Source organism: Phoca vitulina, unplaced genomic scaffold (genome assembly GCF_004348235.1).
Source record: "Phoca vitulina isolate PV1807 unplaced genomic scaffold, GSC_HSeal_1.0 scaffold6, whole genome shotgun sequence".
NCBI classification, from domain to species: domain Eukaryota; kingdom Metazoa; phylum Chordata; class Mammalia; order Carnivora; family Phocidae; genus Phoca; species Phoca vitulina.
The window spans coordinates 48,485,510-48,508,538 of record NW_022589709.1 but is presented as its reverse complement, the minus strand read 5'-3'; the positions used below and the strand labels follow the sequence as shown (position 1 = coordinate 48,508,538).

At 33.5% G+C, this 23,029-nt stretch overlaps 1 protein-coding gene across 4 annotated transcripts in view; it reads left to right on the top strand.

The window, feature by feature from the left end:
* The window catches only part of TENT2 (terminal nucleotidyltransferase 2), a 68,100-nt gene that overhangs the window by 34,062 nt on the left and 11,009 nt on the right, over positions 1-23,029 (top strand). For all 4 annotated transcript variants that reach the window (XM_032404120.1, XM_032404119.1, XM_032404123.1 and 1 more), the window contains 4 exons: positions 4,503-4,579; positions 4,951-5,079; positions 10,076-10,119; positions 17,759-17,895. In XM_032404120.1, coding sequence (XP_032260011.1) covers positions 4,503-4,579; positions 4,951-5,079; positions 10,076-10,119; positions 17,759-17,895 — 387 coding nt within the window. The remainder of the gene's footprint in view (positions 1-4,502; positions 4,580-4,950; positions 5,080-10,075; positions 10,120-17,758; positions 17,896-23,029) is intronic.

The following is a 23,029-nucleotide window of genomic DNA, read 5'->3' as shown; positions in this document are numbered from 1 at the left end:
GAGTTGTATAAGTTTGTCATTTGTAAATATCTTCCCCCATTTAGTAGATTGTTTTAGTTTTGTTGATTGTTTCCTCACTACGCAGAAGCTTTTTATTTTGATGTAGTGTATTTTTGCCTTTATTTATCTTGTCTCAGGAGACACATATAGGAAAATGTTGCTATGGCTGATGTGAGAGAAATTACTGCCTGTGCTCTCTTCTAGGATTTTTATGGTTTCGGGTCTCACATTTAGATCTTTAATCCATTTTGAGTTTGTGTGTATGGTGTAAGAAAGTGGTCCGGTTTCATTCTTTTGCATGTAGCTGTTCAGTTTTCCCAACACCATTTATTGAAGAGACTGTCTTTGTTTCATTGCATATTCTTGCCTCTTTTGTTGAAGATTAATTGACCACAGAATCGTGGGTTTGTTTTTGGGCTCTCTGTCCTGTTCCATTGATCTGTGTGTCTATTTTCTGGCAGTACCAGACTGTTTTGGTATCTGCAGCTTTGCAGTATAACTCGAAATCTGGAATTGTGATACCTCTAGCTTTGTTTTTCTTTTTCAAGACTCTTTTGGCTATTTTGGGTCTTTTGTAGTTTCATACAAATTTTAGGATTATTTGTTCTAGTTGTGTGAAAAATGTTGTTGGTATTTTGATAGGGATTTCATTAGATCTTTAGATAGATTGCTTTGGGTAGTATGGACATTTTAACAGTATTTGTTCTTCCAGTCCATGGGCATGGAATATCTTTCTATTTATTTGTATTGTCTTCAGTTTCTTTCATCAGTGTTTTATAGTTTTTAAAGTGTAAGTCTTTTGCCTCCTTGGTTAAGTTTATTCCTAGATATTCTATTTTTACAATCCCATTGTAAGTGGGATTGCATCTTAATTTCTCTTTCTGTTGCTTCCTTATTAATGTATAGACATGCAATGGATTTCTGTACATTGATTTTGTATCCTGCAACCTTACTGAATTCATTTATCAGTTATTGTTTTTGATGGAGTCTTTTGGGTTTTCTATATATAGTATCATGTCATCTGCGAATAGTGAAAGTTTTACTACTTTACCAATTTGGTTGCCTTTTATTCCTTTTCCTTGTCTGATTGCTGTGGCTGTGACTTCCAATACTCTGTAAAAATGGTGAGAGTGGGCATCCTTGTCTTGGTCTTAGGGGGAAAGCTTTCAGTTTTTCACTGTTGAGTACGATGTTAGCTGTGGGTTTTTCAATATATGGCCTTTGTTATGGTGAGGTATGTCCTCTCTAAACCTGTGTTGTTGAGGGTTTGTATTATAATGGGTGTTGCACTTTGTCATGTGCTTTTGCTGCATCTATTGAAATGATCGTATGGTTTTTAGTCTTTCTCTTATGGATTGACGTGTCACATTTATTGATTTGCAGATACTGAGCACCACCCTTGCATTCCAGGAATAAATTCCACTTGATTGTCATAAATGACTTTTTTAATGTATTGTTGGATTTGGCTTGGTAATATTTTGTTGAGGATTTTCACATCTATATTCATCAGAGATATTGGCCTATAGTTCTATTTTTTGTAGTGTTTTTATCTGGTTTTGGTATCAGGGTAATAGCAGGACTTATAGAATGAATTTGGAAGTTTTCCTTTTCTTTTATTTTTTTGGAATAGCTTGAGAAGAATACATATTAACTCTTCTTCAAATGTTTGGTAGAATTCGCCTGTGAAGACTTCTGGTCCTGGACTTTTATTTGTTTGGAGTTTTTTGGTAACTAATTTAATTTCATTGCTGGTATAATCAGTCTGTTCAAATTTTCTGTTTCTTCCTGATTGAGTTTTGGGAGGTTATATGTTTCTGGGGAATTTATCCATTTCTTCTAGATTGTCAAATTTGTTGGCATATAATTTTTCATGATATTCTCTTATAATCCCTTGTATTTCTGTGGTTGTCGTTATTTCTCCTTTTTCATTTGTGATTTTGTTTGAGTCCTATCTTTTTTTTTTTTTTGACGAGTCTGGCTGAAGGTTTATCAATTTTGTTGATCTTTTCAAGGAGGCAGGGCCTGGTTTCACTGATCTGTTCTATTGTTTTTTTTTTTTCCTGAGTTTTTATTTCATTTATTTCTGCTCTAATCTTTATTATTTTCTTCCTTCTACTGATTTTGGGTTTTTGTTCTTCTTTTTCTAGCTTGTTTGGGTGTAAGTTTAGGTTATTTATTTGAGATTTTTATTACTTCTTGAGGTAGGCCTGTATTGCTATAAACTTCCCCCTTAGAACCACTTTTGCTGCTTTACAAAGATTTTTGGTCATTGTGTTTTCATTTTCGTTTGTCTCCATGTATTTTTTGATTTCCTCTTTGATTTTTTTGGTTGACCCATTCATTGTTTGATAGCACGTTATTTAATCTCCATGTATTTGTGCTCTTTCCAGTTTTTTTTCTTGTGGTTGATTTCTAGTTTCATAGCGTTGTGGTCAGAAAAGATGCATGGAATGACTTCGATCTTTTTTAATGCGTTGAGACTTGTTTTGTTGCTTAATATGTGATCTGTTCTGGAGACTGTTCCGTGTGCATTTGAAAAGAATGTGTATTCTGCTGTTTTAGGATGGAATGTTCTGAATGTATCTGGTAAATCCATCTGGTCCAATGTGTCATTCAGAGTCACTGTTTCCTTGTTTATTTTCTGTTTGGATGATCTGTCCATTGATGTAAGTGGGGTTTTAAAGCCCCCCACTATTACTGTATTACTGTCGATTATTTCTTTTATGTTTGTTTTTAACTGCTTTAAGTATTTGGGTGCTCCTTCGTTGGGTGCGTTTCTTTTTCTATTTAAGATTATTATACAAACTTTTTTCATCGTTAAGTGTTCTTTATAAACACCATTTTATATTTTCTATACAGATGTTAAAAAAAAGAAAGTCTGCTTCTAACACCCAAAGTTAAATGATGTGAACATTTTGGTGTAAAACTTTCAGTCCCTCTTCTATACATATGAATGCATAAGAGTTTTTAAAATTAAAATTGAGATTATACTTTTTTATTTAATCATATGTCATGGATATTTGCTTATATCATTGATTATTTTCTGGCTTCAGTTTAAATGGCTTTACAGTAATATTTCACAAGTGAATATATTGTGATTAACTTACTTATTCCCCTGTTAGAATAAGCATTTTGTACATAAACTTTTTTCCATATATATAAGATTAGTTTAGTATTTCCAGAAGTAGAATTTGAAGCAAGTATTGTGGATATTTTTAAAGCTCTGAAATCATATTTTTGGAAAAGTTTTTAATTGCAAACTGGTTTCCATCTGTTTTTTCCTCTTTATTGAGTTATACTGGTTTCAGTGTTAGCCTTTCACAGATGCAATTGAAGAATGTATCTCCATTGTTTCCATAAGTTCCCAAAGGCAAATATATATGATATCTGAAGTGTTAATACTACTATCTGTTTTTAATAATATGCATGGTTGATTGAAAGATTATAGTATTTCATTTCCCAAAACAAGAAAATCTGAATTGGTAAATTTCCATTTTTATGATTAAAAGTTCGTAGAAAGGAATTTTGTTAAGTTTTTATTTTAGGCAGTCTTTTCATAGAAAAACTCAGTGTGCAGAGGAAGTTGGGCCTCATAATGTAATTTTCATTAATCTTTCCTTTTATTTTGGATTTACCCTTTCTTTGTAGATCCCATCATTATTGCCCTATTTTCTAAATTGTGAATTGCATGATATCTTTGCTTTCAAAGACGTAACCCTTCTGTTATGTGTTTGACTGTTCTTCCCAGATATCAGTAGCTAAATTTGGTATGATATTATAATTTATATCTTATTTATGTCTTATCCTTTTTGGAGGGAATATAATATATAGACTCCTTCTATTTTTTTCACCTGTACTTTATTTGGCATTTTATTTGTTTTTTTTTTTTTTTTAAGATTTTTTTATTTATTTGACAGAGAGAGACGCAGCGAGAGAGGGAACACAAGCAGGGGGAGTGGGAGAGGGAGAAGCAGGCTTCCTGCTGAGCGGGGAGCCCGATGCAGGGCTCAGTCCCAGGACTCTGGGATCACGACCCAAGCCAAAGGCAGACGCTTAATGACTGAGCCACCCAGGCCCCCCTATTTCTGTTGTTTTAAAGCAAATGACACTTTAATTCCAAATTAATTGAGACTATATAACTCAGTGGGATAACTTGGCCAGAAATGTTTTTGGTCACATAATTTTGTTTATCTGGACAGGACTGCAAAATTTTAAAATTTGTTTTATTAGGGATAATTGGAGCCTTAGTGTAGTACATTGTGGATCTTGCAACTGTAATCCTCTTTTATATTTTTAATATACACTAAATCATATGTACTGAGTATGTATTTATTATTTCTTTAGTGCCTCATTTTAAAGTATTTGGCCTTTGGGCTCATGCTATTTTTGCATCATAGGGTAGATGAATATTAATTTAGTTACTAGGGAGTTTGTTTCAAAACACTTGAGCTAATGTTTCAGAACACTTGAGCTAAAGTGTATTTCTTCTCTCTTTTTCATAGTTGTGTGGAATTCGACTTGAATGTAAACAATATTGTTGGAATAAGAAACACATTCCTTCTCAGAACTTATGCATACCGTAAGTTTTTTGTTTCCAAATAATAATCAGCCTTCTCTATCCTTCATTCTTTATTCTTTTTTAAAGATGTAATAAATACTGACATCTGTTTAAATATGTTTATGTATAGTGTCTTTTATTATATGTATAATATTTTGTTATACTAAAATTATATACTACTGGAGTTATAGGTCAATAAAACAAATTTTAATAATTAATAATTTTTAAAAGGTGACTAAGATACCTTTTAAAAGCAAGACACATTTATGGTGAACACAATGTTTAATAAATAGGGAGGCAGTGCTCTTTTTGTTATAGTTGGGAAATGTTACAAGCTTTCAAAGACACCATAATATTTCCTTACCATTTTTAAGTTTTAATTTCACTTTCAGTTGAAAATCGAGTTCGTCCGTTAGTACTGGTGATTAAGAAGTGGGCGAGTCACCATGAGATAAATGATGCCAGTCGTGGTACTTTAAGCAGCTATAGTCTTGTATTGATGGTTTTGCACTATTTACAAAGTAAGTATTTTGGGTTTTCCCCAATTTTTAAAATGAAAACACAGTTAAACTTCATTATGATGTCTTCTCTGTTGCCTCTGTCTTCAAAGAGCATTGTTTTAAAAAGTTCTTTCTAAGGCCTAGAAAACCATATTTCCTAATTTGTTGCTTTGAGCAAATGTTTTAGAAATATTATTCCCTGGAGGTGCCTGGGTGGCTCAGTCAGTTAAGCGTCCGACTCTTGATTTCGGCTCAGGTCGTGATCTCAGAGTTGTGAGATCAAGCCTAACGTCAAGCTTAAGTACTTTTTGGAAAGTACTTATGGCTCAAGCTTAAGGTTCTCGCTCTCCTTCTGCCTACCGCATCCACCGCCCCCCCCAAAAAAACCACAAATGTTATTCCCTGGAAAACATTATAAGGGAAGTTTCACTGTGTTTTTTATTTTTTGACAGTTTTTCAGTATTAACTTCTGTATTCAAAGAACTTTTCCCTCTGTATTGTTGACCCATTATGTTGAGGCACATGCATGTTCAGAAGGTCTATAAAAATAAGCTCAAACACCATTCATCGTGTTTTTTTATTTTTCACTTGAGACAGGATTTTCTTTTTGGTCAAAGAAGTTTTATTCCTTGTGAACTGGCATGGAGTTGTGGGCGAAAGCCTTGATATTAATGTAATAGAATAACCTTTAACAGGATGTCTAGGGTCTGATTTGTTCTGGGTTAATGATATTTCTATAGTTTAGAAAGCAGTGTTGTAATATTTATGTTCATATCCTTTGACTCAGTGTTATTCAGCGATTGCATTTCTAGAAATTTATCCAAGGTAATATCAGGGATGCAGGTATGGATTTATATATAAGGCTGATTTTCATGGTGTTTATTGAAATAACAGAAGGTTAGAAATAATCTTAAGTTTTTAAGAATGGGGTATAATTGAATTAATTATAATGTTAGTCACTAAAAATGATGCTTTTAGGATATTTAATGATATAAGAAAATACCCATGATACACTCTCATATACAACGTGATGCCAATTTTAAAAATAGTATCTGTATTAGAGTTTGTATATATATACATGTGTATATAAACATTGAAAAGTTATGTGCCAGAAATTTATCAGAGTTATTTAGGTTTAGTCAGATGTACTTCTTAAGTCGCAACTGAAACTAAAAAATGAATAGACACTAGTTGGGATTTAAAAATTAGATTTGACTACAACATTTAACATGTCTGAACATCCATAATATGTGTCCTTTCCTTCCATTTTTGTGGGTTACATTAGAAATTTTAATTTGATTGCCTTCTTTAGAAAAATGTACATTAGGGATGCCTGGGTGGCTCAGTCTGTTAGGCATTGGACTCTTGATTTCAGCTCAGGTCATGATCTCAGGGTCGTGGGATTGAACCCTGAGTCAGGCTCTGTGCTTGGCAGGGAGTCTGCTTGAGATTTTCTCCCTCTTCCCCTTCTCTCTCTCTCTCTCTCTCAAATAAATAAATCATGGGGAAAAAAAAGAAAAATGTACTTTAATCACAGATTCCCCAAGGTGGTTTGGCAAGCAAGTTGAAAGTTCCGACGTTGGTATTTTACCAGTGTTAAGAAATCATGCTAAAATTTTATTTAGATTTTGTTAAATGCATTTTATTTTTGACAAAGTAGTCCCATTTACTGAGATGGTTTGTAATTAATAGCACTCTCATCAACTGTTTCTGGGTCTTTGTTAAAGGACCTCACCTATGCAGAGCTAAAGTATAACTGACTTATTTGGCAAATTTAAGCTGCCCCTCACTAGAAGAAATTAGACTGAAATTAGTAGCTGCATTTTTTTTTATCATACAGGAGTTTGCAAGATGTATTGAGCAGTTCCAGTCTGCCATAGTGAAGTAGTGTTTGTGATTTTGGCCAAATTATTCTACCTTTCTGGTCTTAATACTCTTATCTGTAACAGGAATAGTTGGATTGGATGGACCTTTAAGTTTCATTTAACTTCGTACATGCTTTTAATATCTTTTTTGCCATGAATAGAGAAAGATAGCAGTCTTCTGTATGTAGAAAGTTTGAAAAAAATTAAAGCATTTCCTAGGATGAATTTCAACAGTCAGTAATAGACTACATATGCTTGAAAGGTGACTGTTGAAAGTATGAGGGGTAAAAACCCAATGAGAAGAGTTTTTAATGGCAATCTAAGATTAATAATTAATAAAAAAGGCAAAAGTATCAACTGGTTAGAAATAATGATACGAATGAATATTCATAGAATGTTTACCATGTTACCAGGTACAGAACTATCTTAGGCATTTAAAAATTATTCTTGAATTTTCAAAATTGTTGCTTAGTGTTATTGAAGATTTGCACTTTTTTTTTTAGTTGAATTTTTGATGAATCAGATTGGAATGTTTATATGTATAACTTTGCGGGAGCTTGACCAGAAAGCCCTCATCTGAAATGTAAGCAAAATAAAATCTTAACAGAGTAGTTATTCTGAAAGCATTATCAATTGATCAGATACTGCAGTACTAGGTTTTGTTTTATTTTGCTTTTGAGAGAGAAATTTAGAAGATTGAAGTCCAGAATTTTGAAGTAAAAATAGATGTTACAGCCAGATTATTCCTGAATGTGTGTTGCTTTGAGTAAAATAAAGATTTGAAAAACTACTGAAGGCTTTGAGGTTACTATGAGGATAGTGTTAATAAATAACTGCCACAATACACCAGTTGCTCTTAATGTGTTGGCCTTGAAAAACAAAAGAGCCAATTTTTTTTTACTGGCACAATGAGTTTATTCAAGAATAGCAGAGGAATTGCAGTTCAGTACAAGCAAACTGGTGACCCAACCATTGGCAAATCCAGAGAATGGAGGCCAGGGACTTGCCTTTATGGAGGAAGGGGAGGAAGGTGGAAGGGGCTATTTTCACTGAATTCTCATTGGCTGGGCTGTTGCTGGGCAAGAAAATTATTTCTTCATCCTGCTGGGGTGTGTTAAGTAAACTTCTTCCTATTAGGGAATGCAAGGTACACTGTATTCCCTTTCAGGGCTTCCTCACACCACTATAAATGAGGTTTCTTTTATTTCTTTTCACAAGTGACTAGTGTTTTTAAATCTATAAGGTTGTCAGGCAAGGGATTTACTGAATGATATCCCTGCCCCCCCCCCCCCCAAATTTCCAAATTGCTTAGTTCTATTTACTTATTTTTTATATTATTTATTTAGAGACAGAGACAGGGCGCATCTGAGAGAGTGAGTGGGGGAGGGGCAGAGGGATCGGGAGAGAGAATCTTAAGCAGGCTCCACACTCAGCGTGGAGCCCCCTGTGGTGCTTGATCCCATGACCTTGAGATCATGACCTGAACTGAAATCAAGAGTCGGTGCTTAACTGACTGAGCCACCCAGGTGCCCCTCAAATTGCTTAGTTCTAAAGGTTTTTTGTCTATTGAAAGACCCTAACCCAGTGGTTAGTATTTGTTTTTCTCTTCTGGCATTCTAGTTATATGATTCTAGAATGAGATAAAATTTTTTTCTAATTCTCTATAACCTTTTCTTTATTATTTTTTAAATTATAATTTTACTTTACTAGGAGTATTCAGTGAGAAAGGAATTCAGGTTTTTAATTAAGTAAACTAATTTCTAGTAAGATTTTCTAGTTTGACTTCTGTATTATAGCAAAAATTATTAGAAAGTTATTAAAAACGTTTAAAGACTTTTAGAATTAAAGTAACTGGGGCTTGAGTTTATTTGTAGGATCTTCTAGAATTTTGAGCATTTGAATGCCTCTGGGAAAAAATATTTTTACTTCCTAAGAGTGGTTCTGGTAAGTAATAAGTTTTCCCCCTCAATCACATGCTGTGAACATTCCAGGGTATCATGGAATTTTATTTTATTCCAATTTCAACATGAGGATGAAGCATGATACAGAAGAGAAATTTAAATACTATGAAATAGGAATTTATACATTTATAATCATAGTTGGAGATTATGTAAGTTGGTAATAATGGTTGATTATATGTATATTAATGTATTCCAGAAGTCATTTAAAAAGGTTTTTGCTAAATTGCAAATTAAAGGTAATGATGGTTACTGAATTTACTTAATTATATACAATGTATTTCTAATTCTTAAAAACATAGTTTATAATATAGTATTATGTTTGGTCTTTAATCTTAAAGAAATCTTGAAAACACATTATTTGTATCTTACCATACTCAAGACATTGTATTTTACAGTTTTTTAAATTGTGAATATTAAGCACTTTGCCTTTCATGTTATTCCCTTTATACCATAATGATGTGAAATTACTGTTAATGCATTTAATGAGGTTGGATTTTGGTAAAGTTATTGGAGAATGAAGAATGACAATTAAAAAGAAAGTAACATATGAAGATAATAATTCCCTTATGTGAAATTTTTATTTTTTATAGTAAATTGGTATAAATATCCTGATTTATATTTCTGAACTTTGCTGAGGCCTTCTTTTTAAAAATTTGTGAAGTTGAAGATTTTTTTTTTTCAGTTTTTCTCCCCAATAGATCTGTTTCCTGAAACTATCTATATTTTGGTATTATTATTAGAATAAATTAAAAATAAAGGGACAATTATGATACAGCTGTTGTTCTTTTGTGATACAGTATCATTGGACTGTATTTAAAAATTTTCTTTTTGTTAGCTACATCCATCTTAACAATGTTCATTCAATATCTGTAGAACAATCCTTGTCTTGCTTATTTTGTGTGTGTGTCTGATGTTGGACCGAATGATGTGTGTCCATTGATGGCCTATTTTTCTAAAACCATGTAAGGAACATTGGTTTACATAGAAATATACATAGTTTATTAACAAACCTTAAGTTATCAACTTAGATATATTTGGAATTTAAATTTTTAGGGATCAGAATTCACAAAATATATGGAGACTGTTGAATTTAAGCAGAAACCCTTATGCCTGGGGTGTAGCTGACAAATTATTGCTTTGTAAAATGAATTACGTGAATCACGGAAGCTTTAAACTTTTTTTTTTTTATAGCCCTACCTGAACCCATCCTTCCATCCATCCAAAAAATTTACCCAGTAAGTGTTTCTTATGAATTATTATAATACATATTATGACAAGTATATGTGGAACTATTATATGCAGTATTAATGTGAATATAAAAGGTGTAATAGTTACCTTCTAAGTATATGATAACATTTTCTATATAGGCTGAGGAGTTTGCCACTAGCACATTAAAAATATTTCATATACTTTTTTGGAAGACTGATATTTTATTTGGTTATTGGCAGACAGTCTGGTCATTTATGTAAATGGTAGAATTTTTTGCATAATGCTCATGATTATCACTAGTAATAATTAAATATACTCAATTGGTCAAGGCTCAGTTAGGCTCTTTCTAGTTTTCTTCATGCTATTTTCAAATACAGTTTTATAGCATTTCTTTAGTTACTCAGAAGTTTTCAACCCAATGTATGTATACTTTGAAAGTAGGGGAAGAAATTAAGAAGTTGAACAATTGGATAATCATTTTATCTTTCATTTGATTTTACCAAGTAATCCACCAAAAGAAGTAACATCAGTACACTCTTTGTGTGCTTAATATTAAGACTCCTGAAGTTAATTGGAAACATTAAAGAAGTAAAGTGTGCTCACTAGAAGAAGTTTGATATGTACTCAGTTTGAGTTTAGAAAAACCTAGGTAATATACATATTCACAATCTTTTATACTGTTGTTTCTTTTCCAGTTTTTTTGTGTTCTTTTTTCCAGAATTGTTTCCTTGTTTAATAGTCCTACTGTTTCTGTTTTCCTCCATAGTCATCCTTATTCCTGGTTTTATTTGGAAATAGTGTTTAAGCTGTTTAGAATGTTTAACCTTCTGAAACCGTATAATTTTGACCTGTTAGTTTTATAAACTTACAAAAAGAGCTGTTTTCTAAACTTACTAAAGAGTCAAATTGGAAAATGTAATATCTAGCTTGAGTGATCAATTTTCAAAGGACATACTTCTCTGTATCATAGAAAATATAAATCTACTTGACGTGGAATCTAAATTAAATTTAACTTAATCTTTGATAATTGAGAAGAACTGATGTTCTTGTTTTTGAACATGGGTTATTATTGTAATGCATACATGCAAGGTGCTGGATAATAAAAGGTTCACTGTAATAGAATTTTGCTGTGTAGTGGGGGCTTCCCAGTTTGTGGTGGGTCATCTGGTAAAGACATCTGTAAGAATCTTTTGGAATCTGGATATCTTATCCTCCTCATTTTGAAAACTAATTTCTGCTATTATGAAGAACTATTACAATGAATTTCAGTTATTGCTAGGGATCAGTATTTATGCTGTCATATACATAATGAAAATGAAAGCATCGGAAGGTATAGAAATAAAAGTAACTTGAACTTTTGGCCTTATCCTTGAGTGGTTTTCTCCCTGCAATAAAGTATTGTTTCTTTAGCTTATACTGAAAGGTGGAAGATGATGACTGGGTGTTACTATTTCATTTTTTTGTCTCAATTTTTTTGTTAAGACCTAGGTTTCAGTATAGAAGGAACTATGTATATTTTTCAGCATACAAAGTATCTAATAGTTAAACTTATCCTTTAAAGAGTCTGTTATTCTGTATGGAACAGATGCTTTTACAGAAATCTCACTTAAAACCCTCGCTGCATGAACTCTTTTTACTAATACAAAATACTAATGAAATCTCAGCTTAATGCACTGTGCTGGAGAACAGAACAGACATATTGCTTTTATTATAGGATACCCGGGTTCTTACTGGTATATTCTAGTTTGAGGAGCCTCATTTTACTTCTGTTTCATGTTTCTCATTATCTAGCTTTCCCCCATGATAGAGTCCTGACTTCTCTTCACATATACCATCTCTCACCCTATACTCTCCACCCCTGTTTTACTAATAATCTTATTTCTATACCTGTAACAGGGAAATAGATTTAATAGTAGTCCGGCTCAAAGCCTTAAAAAAATACTAATAGCAAGACTTGCTAGATTTAAGAATATCTTAATTTGCTTTCAGGTGTGGTTACATTATCATAAATATTTAAAGTACATTATTTTTACTATCAGGTTAATGCTTACGTGGGTAAGGACTTACTATCCACTCTACAGGATTTTAAATTTTATATGAAACCTGTAAGCTGATTGGTCAGTAGAGCACTTTTCTCAGTGGTCCATCTAATGGAACAAACAGATCAGCTTATTTCTTACTACTAATAACTGTCACTTATTTAGTATCTATTTTATGTCAGCACTCTATAAATATTATATGCATTATTCTTAATCCTAAACAAACTTGTATAGTATTATCCTTGATTCACAGCTGAAGAAACTGTCTTAGTTTACGGAAGGTTATATTATTAATTCAAGCTCTATAGTCACAAATTATGGATCCAGAAACTGACATTTTTAAAGACAAAATGATAGTACTATTCACTAATATAGTTTCTGTTGCCTATTACATTTTGTGTATATCTGATTGTTCCTATATAGATATACCTTTCTTTAAGAACAACATGTATGACAAAATTTCAACTTGTATAAATAAGTTTGAGAATGACTTAAAACTTTATAGTAACAAAAAAAAAAACCTTTGTTATTTTACAAGGGAACAAGGTTCTTTTAAATTTTGAGCTTCTCTAATATAGTTAAATAGAATTAAAAAATAGGATAAAAACTTTGGAGTAGAATAACATTTGTTCAATGTATTATGCTTTTTAAAGTTATTTTCATATTTTCTCAAATTTATGGTAATATATTTATTTTAAAAATGGGTATGGTATTTCAATTCAGTTAGGATACTAAATTAGGAAAGGAAAGAATGAAAGACTCTAACCATATCTTTATCTTCAAAAGCTATATCATAATATAGCATTATTATTTTTTTAAGTAATTATTCACTTTTATTTACTTATGTGACAGTATTTGTAGCAACACATTATCATTGAGTAGTGAATAAAAGAATATGAGGCTTACTGGGAAACTGGCATAAAGTCATATATTTATCTTTTTTTTTTTTTTTTTTTACAAAAAAGAACACAAATTAAAGTCACAAAACTCCTACTATGAACTATTAAACTTGAAAAATTCATTTCAGAAAGCTATGCCATTTGAATTCTAAAAACACAAGAGTCAAAATTGCAACTCTCATTATTCCCCTAAGAAGCTGCCAAGCAGAGAGAGACCTTAATATTGAAGATTTCATATGTCATTTTCCAGCCTGGTATGGATGGTTCCATGGCAGAATACTTAAATTTGAAATAATAGTGGTACAAAGTCACTACTTGACCCTTTAGATATTGCAGTAAAATCTGGTTGCGGCACCACTGGCTAAAAACCATTAAGTCTTGCTGCCACCAATGACCAAAGGCACTTGGATAATCAAGAGTTCCACACTGGGCCATATGATAATAATATAGCATTATTATTACTACTTTATTCTTACCGACTTAAAAAAGCAACATGAGTGATACAGAGCAGAATATTTACTATTGAGTTAAAGCAATGAAGTTGAGAGAGTTGAAATATATAAACTTAGGTTAAGCTTATGAAGGGATCTTTATTTTAATGAGAGCATATTTTACCTAGATTTATGCTAGGTGGAGATTTATGAGACAACTTATATTTGTTTCTTTCCCTAACGGTATCTTCATATTCCAGAAAGCCATCTTTATAGTTACGAGATTAGGAATTCTGAGGATGTAGAGTTCCTCTGTGCAGTTATATATTGAAAATATATTAAATTTTACATATATACATATGTATACATGTATAGATATAGCAACTTTTTTCATTTTTAAAATGCATATAATATGATGAAGGATTTTAGTTATGTAAAACAGGCTATAAATGAATACCTTTGAAAAAGATGAATTTAAAAATTTTGATGAAGTCTGTTTTAATGATAAAAAACATTCTCTTAAAATTGATATTATTTAAATTTTAAAAGTTATAAGGAAGTTAATTTTGAAATAATACATTATTTCAGGAGGTAACCATACTGCATTATTGTATGAATTGTATAGTTATAATAATGATGCCTGGCATATACTAAATAATATGTAGGTAATACTATTGCTGCTATGCTTTATATACATTGTATCATTTAATCCTCATTACAGTTCATGAGTACTGTTATTTTTCTTATAGATGAAGAAGCTGAACATTTGGAAAGCTAAGTAACTTGATTAATTTCATATAGCTAATAGGTTTCAAAGCTAGATCTGACTCCCAAGCTCATGCTCTTAACCACTTCATTATAGTACTTCTACTTTATGATACTTATGTTGATTACAAAACTTTAAAAGCTTTCCAAAAAAGCTTTCAAAAACTTTAAAAGCAAATATAATTTAAAGAATTTAATGATCAGTCTTTAACATGTTACCACCATATAGTGGTAATCTGCATACAATTAAGAAAGCTTGGTAGAACTTCAGTATATCATTTAGCTCTTTCTCTATTCATTCAGAACTCTGCTTAAGTACTCCATATCAGTTATCCTTTTCTTTGAGACCTTTCTCAACATTTATATCCAGGGCCTAACAATTCATATTGTTAGAATAGGATGTAACTTGGAGGTAGAAAACAGTCCTCCTTCAGTTAAGGCATATATCTTTTTTAAAAAAAATATTTATTTAGAGAGATTGTGTGTGTGTGTGAACACGGGGGAAGGGCAGATGAAGGGGGAGAGAGAGACTCTCAAGTAGACTCTGAGCTGAGTGTGGAGTCCGACACAGGGAGTCAGCTTCCCCCCTCTCTCTCTCTCCCTCTCATCCCGCTTGCCCACTCCCTGTCTCTAAAATAAAATCTTTAAAAAAATAGGGAATAAATTTATTGAGAGAGAGAGTGTGTGCCTACGCAAGCAGGGGGAGGGGCAAAGGGAGAGGGAGAGAGAGGATCTCAAGTAGACTCCGTGCTGAATGCAGAGCCAGACCTCAGGACCCTGAGATCCTGACCTGAGCCAAAATCAAGAGTCAGCTGCCCAGCTCACTGAGCCACCCAGGTGCCCCTAAGGCATGTATCTTTTTAAAGAACAGTTATCAAGTGAAAGTTTAACCAATCTAATTTATTCCAGAAAGTGCTTAATTGTCCAAATTTCAAACTTTGAAGGTAAGATATTATGGCACAGATCAGAAAATAATGGAATTTGGCAAAAGATGTTTTTACCATTTTTAGTAGGCAGTTGTGTGAGCAAAAAAGTGAGACTTTGCAGTTGTTTTTCACGGAGTTGCCCATTAAAATTTTTCTTAACTTCGCATTGATTGAGGGAAGAAAAGGATGATACGTATCTTTAAAAATGTTAGCATTTAAATATCAATTGGAAAATGTTTTCAGGAATTAAGTTATTACAAATTTGGTTATTAGAGACCCCATATAAGATATACCCTTAAAAAGTAATAAAGATGTCTTCCCCATGTTAAAAACAAACAGCATTAAGTATCAGTAATCCCCACCTCAAATGCTTTAAGAAATAGATATTACATTGTTCTCAGTTAAATTGGTTTTCCATGGATTTTGGTTGTAATTGCTTTGGCTTTTGGATTGGTCATTATGTATTTTCTAATATGTTAGCTTAAGTTTTGCCCACCCATATCCTATCCAAAGTAGTGTATATTATTCTTAAATACATATGCAGTAGGGGAGCTTCCTTTTTAAAGAAAATTGTTTGATGAAATTTTTCTTAAATGGGAGAATCTTTCTGTAATGTTAATGATTATAAAAAATGGGGATTTCTGATGGTTAAATGGAATTTCTGTTAACTTGTAGCATCTTTTGGATCCTTTTTTTTAGTTTGGATTTCTCCTTCAGTTCTCCCCTAGTATGTATGACATGGCCCTTTTCGTATATGACCATGAAAAAGAATAGTGGCACTAAGAGGAGACTGGTCAAATTGTTGGCTCAAAGTCATTCACCATTTTAGTAGAGTAGGTCTTACAGCTCTTCAATGTTAATTTACAACTGCTGATCTTTTTCTTTAACTTATTGAACAAAATAAAAATTTTAAAAGAGGTTTAAACAGTTTTAGATTTAAGGTAAGAAAATGACTCTTTTATTTTAGCATCAGTTAATAAATTGAATGCTTACTGTGCTATGTCGTAGAAGTCAAAATTAGTAAGAAGCTTTCAGAGTGGAAGCTGTTAAATAGTACCCACTTTTCTTTTCCTTGTCATTTGAACTTAGGTTAACCTTTTTGTTTAATTAGCCAGAAAATAATATTGAAATTTTACAATTTAAAATACTGTCCTAAGTTCAGTTTTACACTGAACAAGTAAAAGACAAAGGGTGGTAGAGGCAGTACGCCTGCTCTTCCTTCTGCTTCCACTCTTTATTATAAATTGAGACTTCTTCCCTAACTCCCCCTAGTCTTAGAAACAATTTAGATTTCTACTTAAGCCTCATAATGTAACACTAAATCTGCTAGAAGTGTAAGGGGAGGTCCGAAGTTTAGGAGTGTTAGCTTTATGAACTGTGGTTGTCCTCTGAAAGAAAGGTAATCACTTTTGGTAGTTAAAAATTATGGATAGAATTGTAGATAATAGGACGGGAGGGAATTTTTTATTTTCTTGCTCTTTTATTTTTCCTGAGGATTACCTTTAACTAGATGCACTACCCAATTTCTCTGCATTACAGTTTAGTTATTTGGGGAGCCTCTGGTTTTTAAAGTTGGGTTACTAATTGAATTGATAACTGTAAACCCAAGGTTGATTTGTTAAGTATTTGGGAACCTTAAGAATAGCTGTCATCCATTAACTAGTTGCTTTAAAAAAAATCTATTATTACTCTAATGGCAAAGGGGAATGTAGAAAACCTGTCTTAAGAGCAACTGTGCAAATTACCTTAAGAAGAGTGTTTTCTACCATTTGGATATGTATTACTTGAGAATCTCTGTAGTTCATTTAGTATGTTTTAGAGCCAGAACTTGCTGTTAATAGAGGAAGGATCAGATATGAATGGAATAGTTAGCAAAAAGAATAAGTACCCATTAGTATTCTTTCTAATAAGTGTGTTGTTTGGGCGTGGATTACAAGCAAATGATACCTTCCCTTATGAATATTGTGGTAAAAGTTTGCTGAATATTGCTTGCTGCTTAGTTTCCTATCGTTCTTCTTTTCCCTGCCATCTATGTCTTTTCAAGTTCAATTCATGTTGAATGTTTGTCTGCTCTTCCCATTAAGATACAAAATACAAAAATAAAACAAAAATTTAAAAATCTTAAAATTGGTGTAAGTACTATTCATATACTACTTTTATGGTCTCTAGGAGAAATTTTAAGTGGCAGTTAGAAAATGCTCTTACCTTATGCTTGGTACAGCCTTTATAAAGTACAACTGCTCCTTGTAGAGGCACTTCAGAAGGAGGAACATTTATAAAGAAATCTCTATGTTATTTGATGAAATCTTGGTATGTATAGTAAGGATTTATTTATGAGTTAAAAAATCTTCTGCTACTGTAGACCTCTTGGTTAAATGCATGATATACCTCAGCCAAGGTTTAGAGTGTCTTAGTTTTTTGGGTACTTTCTCGCATACTGCAAACACCGGTGAAATCTTTAGTGGAAGAAAATCTTCAAATTTCCAAACTGCCAGCATAAAGAGGATTTCTTGTCTCTTCTTCAGAGAGCATTAGGTCAGGATTTGTAAAGTTTTTAGTGTGTGTTTTAAATGACTTTATATTTCCCCCTTTTTCTTTTTGACAGGAATCTTTTAGTCCTGCTGTACAGCTGCACCTTGTACATCAAGCTCCATGTAATGTTCCTCCTTACCTCTCGAAGAATGAATCAAATCTTGGGGACCTCTTACTGGGCTTTCTTAAATATTATGCTACAGAATTTGAGTAAGTGAAACATCAGATTGTGTTTTATTCATTTACATGTGAATGCTACACTTTTGGTCAGAAGCTACAAACTTGTCCAGAAATGTGTAATTTATAAAATTTAATATCTAGTGATTAATTATTAGAAACTAAATAGATTTTATATTCCTATCTAATGAAAAATGATAGTTCAGTAAGCCCAGTTTTAGTTGATTGCAGTAGCCATCCTGTCTTATGTTTAGCTCCCTCTTCATAGTAGGGCTGAATAAATGTTTGTGTTGGCCATGTATAGGTGCTGTATAGTTTGAAACATCTGTTTTTAGGAAGTTAAGATTTATAGTAAAAAGCACAGCTAAGACAAACATGGAAAAAGATCTCCTTGATATCTGAATAGTTAGTATATAAAAATCAAGGAATACTCTCTTTCCTTTTTTTTCCCCTTTCTTCTGAGGGTGATATGTAAACATGGAACGCTGAAGTATATAATTAGACTGGACTTAACTGAATGTTCCTAAGGGAGTTCTAGAAGTCCAGATAGAGTGGGGTTAGGAATTGCAGCTCTTCTGATCAATTTAGAAAAGTTTGAAGGGGGGAAAGAGAAAGGACTTAGGAGTTTTACAAAGTTAGAGGAGGAGGGTATGGTAACCACAGGGTACCATTTTGAAAAGATTTGGAGAGGGGAATAATAATAGCATTCATTGTAAATTGTTATTACTAGCTGGGAAAAACTGTTCCCAACAGATTATATGTATCTTCTCATTTACGTACTAGCCATATGTTACAATATTATATCATGCCCATTTTACCAGTGAAGCATATATAGAGAGAGGTGAAGAAACTTGCCCTAAGATCACACAGCTAGTCAGGGGGAGTATTTATGATAGTTTTGACTGCAAAATTAATACTCTTAACTATGGTACTTTACTGCAGTGTTGGTATTACCTTATTTGCTATGATGCAGTAGCTCTAAAGAAACTTGACTCAGATGATTTGAAACATAGGGCATGAAAGAAGTAATGTTACTTAAATTCCTCAGTGCAAAGCTTTCATCAGACTGTCTGTTTTGTTTACAGTTTAGTCTCCATTACCTAGCCCACTGCCAGAGAGTGGGTACTTGAAAAATTCTTGCTATAAATAAATAATTTTGAACAGAGGGTAAGATTATAGACATGTTGCAAAGATCCTTAAAGATGACTTAAAAATTACTGAATCAGGTTAAGAAAAACGTAGGAAAAGTGCTGGTGGAAAGTAGTTCAGTAAGAATGAAGTTATAATAATCATCATTAAAGATGACTAGGACCAGAGTTTAAGTCCAGGCAACAAGGATAAAAAGGAAGGGGCCTTCATTTATAAGATGAGAAAAGATTTAAGACTATAACACACGGGACATAAGAGACAACAAAGGTTATTCTAGAGTCAAGATTTGTAAGATGCTGCGGTAACAAAAGCTGATGTTTCGTGAGTATTTACTTAGTGTCCTACAGTATGCTGAGTGATTCTTGTGTATTATTTAATCCTCATAGTAACACCTTGTGAGGCCTAGGGAATTTGTGTACTTGAAACTTGTCCATGGCAGTACAGCTAGATAGTGAGAGAACTGGGATTCAGTCTCAGGTCTGACTCCAGAACCATTCTTAATTGTTAGAATATATTGGCATTGTCTTTTCTATTGTAAATTAGTGAAGTTTGCAGAGAGGGAAAAGGATTCATAGAAAAAAGGTATATTTCTACCATGTATAGTTTAGGATTAGAGCATCTAGATACCAGTGCCTTGAAAGCCAACTGCTTTGTTGGACTGAAACAAAAAGGTAGATGAACAGGTTTGTGTATTAGTTTAGTATTAACAGAAACTAGCTGGTTGTGCCAAATGATACTGGCTAGGATGCTGAGACTTCAAAAGAGGTTTTGAACTTTTGGATGCATTTGTTATCACTATGATACATGATTTTGGAGGCATCGTCACCTTTTCTTTCGTCATACAGTGCATTTGTCATTGTTTCATATCAGATATTTTCAGAAATTTGACTGTAGGGAGCACTGCCAAGAATGTAGTCATGGCAGTGAACTAGGTGCTGTGCAAAGGAATTCTGGCAGCTGTTAGAAATGTTTGTAAGGATTTCTTCTGAACTTTGAGACATTCATTTAAAAGATTCTCTTTACTCAAAGACAGAATTAAGTGTCTGTTAAGGGATGCTTGAGTATATGGTATAAATGTTGCAGAAATTTTGTATGGCCATTTAAAAATTACTAAGATTTTCTTACCTACTTCACTCACAGCTGTCTTCTAAACCTTCCTGCTGAAAATTCTTAAAATGAAGCCATGCTTCTAGAACTGTACCTGGGAGCAGGGAACTGATAAATAAAGAAAGGATCAGGTTGCTCAGAGAAACTAGGAAAAAATAAAGTCTGAATGTAATCATTTTGTATTTTAACAAAACAAAACAAAATATAAGTTTTAAATATCTTACACCTAGGTACTAGAGATTCTAGGAGCCTTAAAAAGTCACCTATTTTGTAATCCTTTTATTCCCTGGATGCCTAATCACATGCCATTACTGCTAGTCTTATCTCTTGTGTTAAAAATGCATGCCTACATACTTAAATACATTTTTAAAAAAGATTTTATTTATTTATTTGACAGAGAGAGAGACAGCGAGAGAGGGAACACAGTAGGGGGAGTGGGAGAGGGAGAAGCAGGCTTCCCGCGGAGCAGGGAGCCCGATGTGGGGCTTGATCCCAGGATGCTGGGATCATGACCTGAGCCGAAGGCAGCCGCTTAATGGACTGAGCCACCCAGGCGCCCCTTAAATACATTTTTTAAGTAGGAAATTACAAAGGCCCAATTTTTTTGACTATCTCCTTTCTTACTGATTTTTTCCCTCTCATTTAATCAGTAAATCATTGAGTGCCTACTATATATCAAGCTATTTTTCTATGCACCGGGGATATGACAATTAACAAAACAGGCAAAAGTCTTTGTCTTCATGGAGCTTACATTGTAGTATGTATTGTAGTACGGAGAGATAGACAATAAACAAATAAATTGTATAGTATATACATGAGGTTAGGGATAAGAAGGATCTAATTTATAGTCTATCATTGAGATAGAAGGAAAGCCAATAGAATGTGTTGTCTTGGAATCCAAAGAGAAAAAATGTCTCGAGGGGGAAGGACTGATTATTTGTGTCACATTTTTTGATGGATCGAGTACAAGATGAGAACTAAAAGCTGACCATTGAAATATTGGTCCACATGGAGGCCACTGGACATTTATTAGGAGCAGTTTCTATGGAAAAATAGGGATAAAAAGCATCATTGGTGTGGGCTCAAGAGTGAACAGGGACGAATTAAATACAGATAGGATAGTGTTTAGACACTAGTAATATGTAGAGTGTATATACTTATAAAGGGGAGCAGAAAAAATGGAGTAGAAATTGGAGAGTTAAGTGGGATTGAGTTTTTGTTTTTCTTTTTATTTATTTATTTATTTTTTAAAGATTTTATTTATCTGACAGAGAGACAGTGAGAGAGGGAACACAAGCAGGGGGAGCGGGAGAGGGAGAAGCAGGCTTCCCGCTGAGCAGGGAGCCCGATGTGGGGCTTGATCCCAGGACCCTGGGATCATGACCTGAGCCGAAGGCAGACGCTTAACGACTGAGCCACCCAGGCGCCCCGAGTTTTTGTTTTTAGAAAGGAGAAATAACCTACCTTGATGGCAAAATTGATGATATCAGGAAAAGATATAGTAAATTGTTGAATAGTATGCTTTTTTGAATCAGGAAGGGTTGGAATCTAGAGCACAAGTGGGATAGGAGCACAGATGATGCGTTAATAATAATAAGTAAAAGAGTATATGGATTCAAAGGAATGCCAGTTGAATTGATGTGGGAGCTAGTGGAAATTATCTTTTGGTTGCTTTAGTTTTTTTAGTGAAATGAAGCATGGACATCACCTGGGAATGATTGGAGGGAGGAAATTTGGAAAGTGAGGGAAAGTATGAATTGTCCTGTAGGAGAGTAAAGGAGTGAATTAACTATGGAAATACAGTATGTTTGGTGGGGAGTAGCATTTAGGGTCCTTTTGAGCTAAGTCATCATGAATTTTAAGTGAATTTAAAGTTATCATGAATTTAAGGTCAGCATGGTTGCATATTTTTCTCCAGCCACATTGAGCTGCAGGGGAAAGGATTGAAGTAGACAAAGACTTAATAATTATGGTTGTATTTCAACCAGCTAAGTTCAGTGCAGCAAGAAGGGTAAGAGAGTTTGGGGGGATGGTATGCAAGCAAGTGATTTTTAATAACTGACCATGGACTGAATGTATTCAGTCTTGAAAATGTGGACACGGGGATGCATGTAGGACATCCAGGTGGCAGTTTCCAATTGTTTTTTTTTTTTTTTTAAAGATTTTATTTATTTATTTGACAGAGAGAGACACAGCGAGAGAGGGAACACAAGCAAGGGGGAGTGGGTAAGGGAGAAGCAGGCTTCCTGTGGAGCCGGGAGCCCGATGCGGGCCTCGATCCCAGGACCCTGGGATCATGACCTGAACTGAAGGCAGACGCTTAACGACTGAGCCACCCAGGTGCCCCGGCAGTTTCCAGTTGTTAGTTGCAATAATTGTCCTAGAGCTTAGTAGCAAGGTCAAAGCTGGAGAAAAGGATTTGGGAAAGAAACATCAGACTGTTAAAGCTTGGGAGGGGTACTGTAGCATTAGAAGAGGATTGAAAGAGGCAAGGCCCTGATGGCCACCAGCATTTAAGGGGTCAGGTAGAAGAAAGGGTCAGGCAGAAGAACAAAACAAAACAAAACTCTGGGATTAGAGCAGAATTTTCTGTTTGCTTACGAGGTTTGAAATCCCTGACATTTTGTTTGCTTCCCAGCCCTTAATAATAAAACAAAACTGTATATATTTGTTCACTTAATTTGACTAGTCTTGCTTAATATATATAGCCACATAGTTCAGGCCCATAATTTTGACTTTTTGTTGGACTTAAATTTTTGTTTGTAATGTTCCAATGTAAGCATAGTATTTTGAAATAAATACTTAGTCACAAAAAGAATGGCTAGAAGAGAGTGAATAGATCAGTAGCAGTTCATTATCATTACTGAAGAAAAGAAGCAAACATCTTAACCAATGTAGGGTTGGTAAACCG